The 12,610-nt window shown below is 41.3% G+C and overlaps 1 protein-coding gene across 1 annotated transcript; it reads right to left on the minus strand.

Annotated features, from left to right (window-relative positions):
• Positions 1-5,500: 5,500 nt before the first annotated feature.
• LOC127761167 (protein argonaute 17) lies at positions 5,501-12,610 on the minus strand. The gene is made up of 22 exons (XM_052285409.1): positions 12,469-12,610; positions 11,770-12,017; positions 11,330-11,685; positions 11,115-11,248; positions 10,499-10,611; positions 10,283-10,374; positions 10,074-10,161; positions 9,851-9,967; positions 8,605-8,712; positions 8,446-8,517; positions 8,179-8,301; positions 7,919-8,084; positions 7,691-7,812; positions 7,479-7,616; positions 7,222-7,364; positions 7,069-7,131; positions 6,823-6,886; positions 6,595-6,727; positions 6,433-6,506; positions 6,246-6,340; positions 6,130-6,161; positions 5,501-6,007 (listed from the first exon to the last, which is right to left on the minus strand). Exons 2-22 carry the CDS (start codon positions 11,980-11,982, stop codon positions 5,823-5,825), a joined length of 2,631 nt encoding a protein of 876 aa, XP_052141369.1. The 5' UTR covers positions 11,983-12,017; positions 12,469-12,610; the 3' UTR covers positions 5,501-5,822.

Raw genomic sequence — 12,610 nt, forward strand, 5'->3', positions numbered from 1 at the left:
TTGTCGATGCAAATCTTGTTTTGCGTCTGAATTTGTCCAGGGACAGAATGACAGATACATTGATGAAACTGAAAGATAGTACAGCGTACATGTCGAGGTATATGGCGTTTTCAGGAGCAATTTTGTGCTGCTCTGAAACACTGATTTTGCAGCACAATAAATTGGTACCAATCTGCATTCTGACGTACACTCGCCTACTCCATAGCGAACATCTCTGAATTTTCCACGAAGACCTGTTCTTCTTCCTTTCTTTCTGAAGAACACCCCCTGAATCCTTCTCCATCCTTATCAATCGCTCAATTTAATTTCTTTTCTTAGAACACGCAAAATATCTGCTGCATAATTGCATTAGTTAGAAATGTTACTTGATCAGAAAACAAATTTGCCTACCATTATAAAAGAAACATAGGAGGTCAACAATGGAGCAGTGAATTTCCCAAACAAGCTGTGCATGAATTCAATCATCTTGCTTTAGTGGGCAATAATTTCATTGGACTAGACTAATTGTCTGACAATGATGGCCTAACAACCTAACATGAAGCTTGGAAATAGGACTTGAGAGCGTCTTAAATGCTAATGATGATGGTCTAATCACATCCTACAACTTAGAGCTAGCTGTCCAGCTTAACACAAACTGACCAGTCTTTCTGAGGTTCAGTGTTAGAGATGTTTAAACATACATAGTTATGCACATGCATAATCACTGCCTGAAGAAAGGCTTCTTCTTCTCTCTCTCTCTCTCTCTCTCTCTCTCTCTCTCTACAAAATGATTGATTATTTTCTAGCCAGAGAAACAACTTATTAACAGTTTAGCTAGTTCCATGATCTGAATTCTTGATGCTTCCAAATGTAAAGTAAATGACAATGTTATTCTCAAAAAAGTAAATGACAATGTTTCACTAATGACCATGGATTTGCAGCATGTGAAATATTCAGAAAATGTGAGGAATATGCAGAGAGACAGCAACAAATCATATCGGCTTAGGATTTACTCGAAGATGAATCTAGCCTCTGCTCATGCCTGTGGCTCTGAATTTGTCTGAACCTGGCAAGAGATGACGACATCTGCACGATTACAGATTTACAGTTACTGTCACGCCCTGCATACACATCGGACAAGAGAATTGAAGCCGGCCTGGCTGGACAGGACCATGCGAAATTGTCTGAATATGAATATATTTGCAGATGCGGATGCAGCCAGGGTCAATGCTTCTTTCCAAGACGCCTGCTTAATTTCTGTCCGACTGTACGGCCGGAACTTATTATTAACCATCATTTCTGAAGATTAACCACTGCATTTGCAAGATTTATAATTACTCAATGAATCTTCCTTTGAGAGATGCAGTTTTGATCTTAGGTTGTTGTGCAAACGAGCAATAAATCAGCTTAGTTCCAGCAATCATTTTGATCTTAGCTAAAACTGAGTGGGCAGAGATCAATAACCAGGAATCAGCTGCAAATTAAGGTTGTGTTTGACAGGAAAGAAAATGAGAAAATTGAGAAGATATGTGAAACGAGATGAGCTATTAGCACAGGATTAATTAAGTATTAATTATTTTAAATTAAAAAATGGATTGATATTTTTTAAAGCAACTTTCCTATAGATTTTTTAAAAAAACAAAAAAATATACCATTTAGCAATTTGGGAAGCGGGCGTGTGAAAAACGAGATAAATCTTCTCTCTATCTGCTACCCAAAGCAAGACTATAACTAATGTTACAAATTTCTATGGATCAGTGGATGTGGATCACACGCTAAATTCTTGTGTGCTACCCACACACGTAATAAGTTAGTCAGCTGAACATTTCACCGTCATAGTGTCGCTCCTTAAGCATGACATAAAGGAGTCTCCTTTATTCATATTTAAAGCATGACATATATCTTCTGACATTTTGAAGGACTTTGGCACCAAAGAGAGCAATATGATCATATGGAAAATGTGATATATTTTTTTTATATATAGTTGTTATTGGTTAGGGTTCATAGGGGTAAATATCACCGGGAGAATAGCCGGGCGGTGACGACTGCTAGGAATGAAAGATGGACTTAGGATATGGGAGACTAATTCTGATTCGTCGCTTAACTAGAATGACAATACAATCCATCCTTATATAGATGTAGGGAAGGATCCAATTTAATCATTTGTAACAAACTCTATCCAACTGAGCTACCATAAGATGAGGGAACCGTTCCCTAGGGATACTAGGGCCTCAACCTCTTAGAACACTAACTGACCTCTCAACCCACTACCTATGATACTACATCATTCCTTTTGAGCAGCTCGAGACTACATCCCTCCTTTCAAGCAGCTCGTCCTCAAGTTGCAGCACGACTTGGCTAACTCAGACAACTACCTTAGTAAAACCTAACATGATGCAAGCCTTTTAAATCTTGGATTCTTTTACTATTTTGAAAGGAAATTAAACCAACGATTATCATAGATCGTTGCATTATGATATTGTCTTCAGTTGTTAGTCTTCCTCCTGGTAGTAAATAAATACCATCGGGAGAATAGCCGGGCGACATGGCTACTAGGGATGATAGAGGGACTTAGGGTTGGGAGAGACTAATTCTGATTCATTGCTTAATTAGAATGATACAATATATCCTTATATAGATGGAGGGAAGGACCCATTCTAATCCTATCTAACATACTCTATCAAGTGAGCTACCGTAAGATGAGGGAACCGGGACACTAGGGCCACAACCTCTTGGAACACTAACTGACCTCTCGACCCACTACCCATGACACTACATCGTTCCTTTTGAGCAGCTCGAGACTACATCCCTCCTTTCGAGTAGCTCGTCCACAAGTTGCTGCACGACTTGGCTGACTCAGACAATTACCTGCCGGCCTCCTCAGTAAAGAAGAGAAGAGAGAACAGAGAAAAGAGCAGAGAAGAGGAGAAGAAAAGAGAAGAAAAAAAATATGCGCAGCTGACATGTGGGCCCCACATACTTATTTATTTATTTTTTTGTTGACTAGGATGCCACGTCAGCGAAACCACCCATATATACTGTTAAGGGGTACAAGTTTAGGGGTACACATTTCTAGTTTTGTGGTTAAGGGACCTTAAAAAAAATCTTGTTGTTAAGTTGAGGGATCTTCGGTGAACTTATTCCTTCCTCTTAACTTTTGTTCCTCTACTTGAGCTGAGCTGCAATGTACAAGATGGGCCAAGATTTCCTGATCTGATGCTGTGCCACTGGACTTGGCTGGGTCGCTCTGTACAAGATGGGCCAAGATTTCTTGACATTAAAAAAGAAGGGACTAGCTAGGAGCTCCAATGTTAGGAATAAGTTCACTTTGTGACCCTCAAATGTGATAGAAATCTAATCTGTGACCCTAAACCACAAAACCGGATATCTCGACCCCTCAACTCTTAAAACCGGTGCAATTTGACTCCCTCAGCGGTTTTGGTGCTGACGTGGCGCCTACGTGACGATGTTGACTCAGTCTTCGGTCCACGTGGAGTTAACGTGGTGCCTATGTGTACTAGAATTAAAAAAATATGTGCGGGACCATTTGTCATTCACACAAAAAATGTGGGACCCACTGACATGTGGGGCCATGGGCCCTCTTGCCTTCTTCCTCTTCCTCCACCCTTCTCTCTTTTTCTCTCTCTCTCATTTCTCTTCGTCTTCGTCTGCAGGCGGCGGTGGGCCCAAGCGGCCGCGGCGGCTAGCGGGAGGGGAGGAGGCGACCCGGCGGCGGCTCGGCGGCAGCAGCGGCGTGCGGCGGTAGGAGGCAGCGTGTGGCGGCGGTATGAATCGGACGTGCCACCTTTACCAGCAAGACCCAAGGAAGGGACTAGGAGGGAGTTGGAGATGACGACGAGAAGGAGCGCTTGAGCCACCAAGAACTCCATCCCAATCCCTCTCCCTCTCTCAGCTCCTCACACTCTCCCTCTCACCACCCTCCTGCGAACCAAGTAGTGGCAAAGCAGAGTAGTAGTAGTAGCAGACACTGTAGTCACACTTAAAAGCGCACAGTTGCAACAGCAGCAGCAGAGCAGCGGATTCAAGTTCGTGGTTGAGGTTGTTGGAGTGTATAAAGTGAATTGCCCACCTTTCCCTATCAGCTTAGGCTTTTAGGTGCAACTGGCTGGTGCATGCAACTTAATATGGTATCAGAGCCAGAGGTCTCGAGTTCGAATCCTGGCTGGCGCGCAATTAAATAAAATAATTGCAGCCCACTCCAATATTCCACACTTGAGACTTGAGGGGGTCTCGCGTGAGGGGGAGTGTTGGAGTGTATAAAGTGAATTGTCCACCTTTTCCTATCAGCTTACGCAGGCTTTTAGGTGCAACTGACTGGTGCATGCAACTTAATAGAGTTGAGACTTGAGGGGGTCTCGCGTGAGGGGGAGTGTTGGAGTGTATAAAGTGAATTGCCCACCTTTCCCTATCATCTTATGCAACTTAATAGAGTTGAGACTTGAGGGGGTCTCGTGTGAGGGGGAGTGTTGGAGTGTATAAAGTGAATTGCCCACCTTTCCTTATCATCTTAGGCAGGCTTTTAGGTGCAACTGACTGGTGCATGCTTAGAGGTGACTAGACGCTGGAGGAGTTTCTTGCTTGCTGGGTCAAAGCAAAAGGAAGAAGGCTGGGAATGCCATTAATGACGGTAGGATTCTTTTGAGGATAAGCGGCGGCGACCTGGCGTGCGGCGGCGGTATGAATCCGCCCGACGAGCGCAGCGCAGGTGGAGCACGTCGTGGTGACCGAGGACTAGGAGATCAAGGGCGTCGTACTCCGGGATGGTGCATCACCCGGTGATCGGCGTCTCCTCCTGCCGCCGCCGAGTCGCTGCCTCCCCTCCCCTCCCGCTCGCCGCCGCGGCCGCTCGAACCCTCGAGCGCCCGCCGCCGCCTGCAGACAAAGAAGAAGAGAAATAGGAGAGAGAAAGAGAGAGAGAAGGGACAGGAAGGGAGGAGGAAGAGGAAGAAAGAAAGAGGACTGACATATGGGCCCCACATGTCAATGGTTATACATTATTATTTTGGTGTGAATGACAAGTGGGTCCCGCATATATTTTTTCAATTTAGTATACATAAGCGCCACGTCAGCTCCACGTTTACCCAAGACCGAGTCAACATCACCACGTAGGCGTCACGTCAACGAAACCACTCTCCAAAACCACCGAGGGAGTCAAATTGCACCAGTTTTAAGAGTTTGGGTCGAGATAACCGGTTTTGTAGTTTAGGGTCACGGATTAGATTTCGATCGCTTTTGAGGGTCACAAAGTGAACTTATTCCCCAATGTTAGTACAAGGAGAAGGAGCATTCTCTCAAATAAAAGGGATAACTTTTTTTTCTCGTATGAGAACTGCACATCATTATATATTAATATTAAGAAGGGAAAGAGGAAAACTAATCAGCATTCTCCCTCAAATAAAAAGGGAAACTTTTTTTTTCTCGAACGGGCATCCTGCGTAGCTGCACATCATCATTATATTAAAAAGGAAAGCTTTTGTGTTTCTTTGGCAAACCCATTTTTTATTTTTGCTTGTTTGAGTCCATGAAAAGGAAAACTAATCAACAGGACGCATCTACATAAAAAAGATAACAAATCAATAGACTCACAAAATGTTAAATGTGAAACCACTAATCTGTAACATACTCATGCTGTTCTAAGATATAATTAATTCATTTCTTCTAAAGTATCGGTACAGGAACAATGTTTATCAGTAATCCTACAGCTGCTACACCTGAATCTCGATGAACGATAATGAGTTTTGACTGCTCAGTCAAATCTACCAAGAACTGTGGGACTGTACAGACCACGTACAAAATGACAGCAGATCTTGCTGGCAGCAGTTCTAGCAGAAAAACATGGCCCCTTTCAAATTATCCTTTATAGGAAGAAGACTGCCAGTCTCTGAGGCTGCGCTGCTATCTTCTTCAGAAGGCAAGGAGGTGTGGCTCGTTGAATCGCCAATCGAGCGTGGTTTAATGTAACATCGAGCTCGTGATGACAGAAGACGAGCGCAGTGCACAGGGGCCACTGCAGAGTGCAAAAGAAGAAAAAGGTGTGAATATATATCGTAACCATATATGCTTTTGCTAGAGGAAAAGCACATTTCCTACAGTAAATGATAGTAGGAGAATGTGGGGGCTCGTGCTTACCAACTGATATGGATTGGGTGCAAGTTGCGGAGCTGCAATAATAGGTGACAACTCGTCCGTTAAACCGGTCAAGGGATTTCAAAAATGTAAAAACACATAACAAGTGGCATTCTTACGTGTAGCAGAGGTAGTTTGTGAGCTCTTGGAAAGAACCAGCCAAGAAGTCGTTCTCGTCCCACAGAACATGATAATACCTGGGCCGCTTAGTTCCCTAATGGGAAAATTTTGAATCAGCTAGGAGCGTGTTACAAATGGAAAAAAAAAGAAAAAGAATTATTTGGGTAAAGAAGAACTAAGCTCAACCTGCGTGCTGCGGTGGCTACACAAGTAGAAATCAAACTGATTTGGTTGGCAAATATTTGAATCAACCACAGTACCTGAAGTTGGACAAATTCACAGGGGTTAGGAAGAAGGTTTTAGGTTTGACGAGATAGGCAGTACAGCAAACAAAAATTAGCAACTAACCAGCCCGTATGTTTGCAGTTGAATCATGAGTATTCGCATTATAGTAGTCAGCAAACAGACGTGTATGGCGACACTTCTGGAGCACCACGTATGTAACTAATGGATTATAATCGGGTCCCATAGATGCACACGCCTGTTTTTATGGCACAAATTTATCATTTCAAAGAAATAGAATGCAGTGCTCATCACAAAAATGTTCAGAAAGAAAATGTGGGATAAAAACTTCACCATTTTGATGGCACCAAGTTCGTGCATCAAAGCCTGAGGGAGCTGTCCTTTGCTCACACCATCCCTGAAGAGAGCAGTCGTGGAATAATGTCAAATATGTAGACATAGAAGAGATGAGTCCGGCCAGGAGTGTTCTCTGTATGATTCTATCACCTCGGTGTAATCGTTTGTGATCAATAAAGCTCCCTTATCTAAAAAATGAAAAGAATGAAAAGATGAGGCAATTCGCCAGACATAGATTAATACCTGTAAAATATAATCCTTCCGGGCTTCCGTTTAGTGGCTCGATAGAAAGACATGAGATGCTCTCTGCATATAAGACAAAACTTATGTACATAGACTACAAAGACCTTTCAAGTATAGTATTCACATGCTAAAAGGTAACACAATCATTCGTACTTGATCATTCCGCTAGTTGTGGTTCCTCTTTCCGGATCATCCTGGACTTTAAAAAGACCTTGTATTGACTCCTGGTGGCACGCTTGCACACTGATTAAACCAGCATACTTGGTAACCTCGGGCCAGTCTTGAGAAGCAACAACCTGCATAAAACATGCAATTGCTACATATAGCACACATATACACTTAAAAGTTATAGATAAGCAGGACTCCTGCCTCCAGGCAACGGCGTCTTAAATAGTGAGATGTGCACTTACAGCAGCAATGGAAGAACTATTAGCTTTTCCTGGATGTGGATGGGTGACATGAGCACCAAATACAATAGTTGGTGTATCCCTAACATGGGGGAGTCTCATTTCTAAAGCATCAACCAGTACAGTATTTCTTCCGCCCATCTACGTACACAACCAAAGGAATAAATAAGGACCTGATGAATGACCAGTCAAGCAAATAGCACAGCACAACAAACCTTAGCATTGATTTTAAGGGCAACGCTTGCAAGATACCACTTGTTCATCTTAAGAACATGTTTTGCAAGACAACATTGAGAGATCAGTCCAATATCTGTCTCACATATTCTTTTGACATCACCTGTGGATGACAAGTACATTAAATAAAAACCATTAATTGATCAGTCAATGCTCACATGTATTACATAAAGAAACTGCCCACATGTGTTACAAAGTAAAAGGTATACCATAAAGAGATCCATTGTTGTTAGGCAATATTACAATCAGCAGGTCAAGTTTTCTGCCCTGTGGTCTAAGTATGTCCATGACATCGTCATGAAGTGTCCTGAGTGCTGATTCTACACATCCAGGTTTAGCAATCACTAGAGGAAGCACAGGTTTAACTGAAAAGACCTACATTGAGACATAGGGAATATGAAAGGTCAAAATTGTGAATAACTGTGAGGTAAAAAAAATGGAATCACCTTTTGGGTCATAGAGAACCTACCATCCCAGATTCTCGGCACATAAAGCCAAGGTCATAACAGAAATTCCTAGCAGCATACTCCCGTACACTCCAGCAAAAGTTAACACATGCCCAGCTTTTCACTCTCCCACCATTGATCATTTTCTACAACAAAGCATTACCATAAAATTAATTTGCAGCTGTATGCAATATTGCCAAAGATAGAAACTTCTGTAAAATATAATCACAACAGTTCTGAAAAACAAATAATTTGGAAGGAGAAATGCACAATATATGTCACCTCAGTACCTTATGCATCATATTCCATATGCCAAGTTGTGGCAAGAATTCTGTCGTCTCGCCACTGTCATGGAATTTAAGCTGATAGAAAAAGAAAAGTCAGACCTACAGCATAACACATGCAACAGACATCGCAATCAGCATATGTAAATGACTGTTAAGACATACCCAAGGAGCAGGTAGGATGCGAGATTTAATTGATACAAGTTTTTCCTCAATTTTAATGCCAAACTCTTTAGCATGTGGGTCCTCCTGGTATTTGTTCTGATGCACAGTCTGGTAACCAAAGACATAACATGATAAGAAAATCTAGAGCATAATATGTTCTTTTCCAAAAGAACATGATAACTAATTACATGTAAAACTGGAAACTTTAATCCGCATATGGTGGCCTACTTTAAATAATCTGTTTTCATATTAGAATCGCACCTGTTAAGCAAATTTGGGTTGTTGATATGCCATGTCAAATGCATGAAAATAGTCAATGGCCATGATAAAGAAAACTGAAGCCTGATGATAGTAGATAATAAAACTTCAAGATCACAAAACAAATTACAAGTGGTGCGACAAACAGCTTATTTTCATATGGACAAGAAATATCTGTGTGCACAATCTCAAAAATCTAACAATAATGAAAAATGTCACTACAACAAAGAACACAACAGAGGTGCATCCTAAGGCTCATACAAGTTGGTTCCCTTCAAAGTTCAAATTAAATTCTGAGGCAATGTGTTAGCCTCTGAACAGTACTTTGAGGTAAATGTTCGTTTACCTCAATATCATTCTTTAAGCCAAGCCAGGGGGTATGCAAATTTGAGGCAACCGGTTTAGCCCCAAATACTTTTGAGTCAAACCAATACCTTTTGCCTTCATTCATGTTAGTATAATTTTTATGTTCCATCTAATATAAAAGGTCTCCACCCATAAGACCCATACTCACTCTGAGGCGGAGTGGTAGGGTTGCCTCCAAAAATATTTTTAAAAAAAATCAGTGAAGGACCACTCTCCTCTTCCCAACACGTATACATGCACGTATTCAAGCATCTGCTATGGTGGCTCTAGGAGTTAGGTTGTTTGCGAAAGGGCTTAGGTGCCACATTTAGATCAGATTATGCCAGTTTATACTCCTAAATATGTATGATCTTCTAGTGCTCACTGCTCATGACATGTTAATAGCATAACATAAATCTTGTGCATAAGGATGACAGCATGATCACCTTAAGCACATCCTCATGTAGGTCTTTTGATTATCATCGAAAAAAATCCATGATATGACATGATATGATATTTATAACTAACTTGTGGAAGTTTGCAGATTGAACTGATCCACTTAATGTTATTGACATGGCTAAAATATTTAAAAGAAATCCTAAACAAACATAAACTGAATGTAGAAATTTTTGTATCAGGTTACCTGCAGAATGTTGTAGTCACGCTCATTAGGGGGTTGTCGAGCTACCTGAAGAAGAGCAGCCATATGTTTTGCATTGAGCTGTTTCTGGTGACATTGTCCCTCAGCAATTTTACAGACCTAGAATACAGAAGGTGATAAGAAGCAGTTTTTATAAGACGATAGTGTGTGTCCATTCTTAATATTGTTGGATATTGTAGAATAAATGTTCGCTCAGGATACTAACCTCCAATGGCAGAAATATTGTCTCCCCAAAATGAGCCACTTTCAAGCAAGGCAAAGATGGGTACTGAATACTAAAGTTAACTGGAAAACTGTTGCAGGAAAAACCAAAATAGCATTAACCTATTATCATCATAGATGGCCTATTTAGAGCAGAACTATAGACACAAGAGAATATTTTTATGTGTGAAAGCAAGTGCATACAGTAAATACCTTGCTGCTTGATGGACAAGGTCTTGTACATGATATGTGTTGAACAAATTGCCATTAATCTGAACCTTCAGACCTTCTAGAGCCTCCTTAATCTAACAAAGAGGGGAAAAAAAGTGAATCTTGTAATGGAGTGAACACAGGAATTTAAATCAAGTACTAAGTAACAGAATAGCAATGATCAGTTTGTGATTAAATAGGATGACAAAACGACCTGACCTTCAAGAACTCAGTGCTACATAATGGTCTGTCTAATAAGATGTCCTCGTTCAGAAGCTGTGCAACATAGTCAACCACAGGTACAGGCTTGATGAACACTGATGATGACACGTCTGCAATAGAGTACTAAACTTCCTCAAGACATGGAAAAAGACCAGAGGCAAGTTCAAGACGTACTTATCCCACTATATGATGTATATAGGAATACAGTGAACATGCATTCTTGGCCCTTAGCATGCATAAAATGCTAGTGAGCTTATTAAAGTAGAAATAAAATATTATTCCCAAAAAAAAGTAGAAATAAATTAGGAAACCTTAAGATTTCTGCAATGTATCATACTTCATATTGCAGCTTCAAGCATTTACGGAAATGGTACAAACATGTAACCATATTTTATACTGAACGGTAATTATTGAGGACATGTGTTCCTAATACACAACATATGAAACGGTTTCAATATGAACAATCTTACGGTTTTCTTCATTACCACTTGTACCTTATTACTTATAAGAAGTTCAACTCAATCAAAGCAAGATCAATTTCAGAAGGGGCGACATAGAAATTCTCATTCTCAGGTCTGAAATACAAAACCACGATGAATAGTTGGGATCTGACCGATATTCAGTTGAAGTCCCATCTGAGTAGCTTGTATTCTTTGGTGAAAACCACGCCAGCTTTCCAAGACCTTACACAATTGTCGGCATTCTCCTAAGTTAGGTGAGTAAAATGAACCAGCAAATTGGGTATACCTGAATATGCAAAATTATTGAATGGGAATAATAATAATACAGAAAGACGGAAAACGGAACACAGTGAGAACGAAAGCTAACCTTGCAGTGGGTAATTCCTTTAGAACAACGTCAAGTGCTCGCAGGGCCGCTCGACTTTCTCGGTTTGGCTTCCCACCACGGAACTTGCGTAAAGTCCATAAGGAAATTTTTGCAGCAAATTTTAAAGTGACCACAAAATCTCTCACTCTCAAGTGCCTTGACTCTTCAGGACTGTCTTCAATACTATCCAGCAGAACAAGAAATCTATGTGAATCAAATGGCAATGGACCAGATGTGTATAGCCTCTTCCTTCCATCATAGGCAGGAAGACGGCCACCCAAACCAGAATCTTTCTGCTGTTTTACCAACTCTCTAATAACAGCACGATTGATTCCAACCTCAGGAGTGACACATACCTGATAAAAATAACATCAGATACGAATACTAATGGCGCAAATAAATTTCATGTTATAGACAAGTTATGTGAATCAGAAACTTACATCATATTCATAGATAGTCTGATCATCCAAAGACTCCAGATGAACACTGAAACAATTTGTCCTCACAATGCAACTTTCGCCAATCATACCTTCTGAAGAGAGATTTGGACGTTTTGCTAATCTATAAGTTGATAGAATGGCTTGTCTTTCAGCTTTATTATGTTTCAAGGAGTGGTGACGATCGTAGAGCCAGGTCATTCTCTGACTCTCCATGACTAATGTTCCAAGGCAAGGTACAAACTTTAGCACTGTAAGCGGTAAGAATAGCAATGATCAGAGACTGAAGCATCAAGACACATCGACAGTTGAAAACTAGAGTGGCATCATCAATTTTCACGAACAGCACAGCATTGCAGTGACCTCCACACTTGTATTCACAACAGCACAGGGAAAAGCAAAAGGTACGATACGCCGTTGTTTTCAGGTAAATGAATGAAGGAAGATAAAAGGGACTGCCCGACCAGACCAATATATGCACTCGAACATTGGGGGGAAATTTCTATCTAAAGAGAGGCAAACACGAAATCGATCCCCCCACAGCTAAGATGAAGGAAGAAAAACAGTAAAGGCAAATTGTTATTAGTATTAAGGTTAGGGCAAATTTACAGAACAGAGGCTAGGGTTTAACGCAAATTCGAGTAGAAGTGCGTGGGTAGAGAGAGAGATCGGAAAGAGCGTGTATAACGGATGGGTGCTCACCAGGATGGATGCGGTGGAAGCAGCAGGACGAACGACGGCGCCCCTGCTCGCTCGCGAGATGGATAGGAATCGGCGGCGGCGGGCGAACACACGAGCAGTCGGAGTCGACGCACAGCGGACGGGGAAATATTCGAGCAACGAT

Source organism: Oryza glaberrima, chromosome 2, assembly GCF_000147395.1.
Source record: "Oryza glaberrima chromosome 2, OglaRS2, whole genome shotgun sequence".
Classification (NCBI taxonomy): domain Eukaryota; kingdom Viridiplantae; phylum Streptophyta; class Magnoliopsida; order Poales; family Poaceae; genus Oryza; species Oryza glaberrima.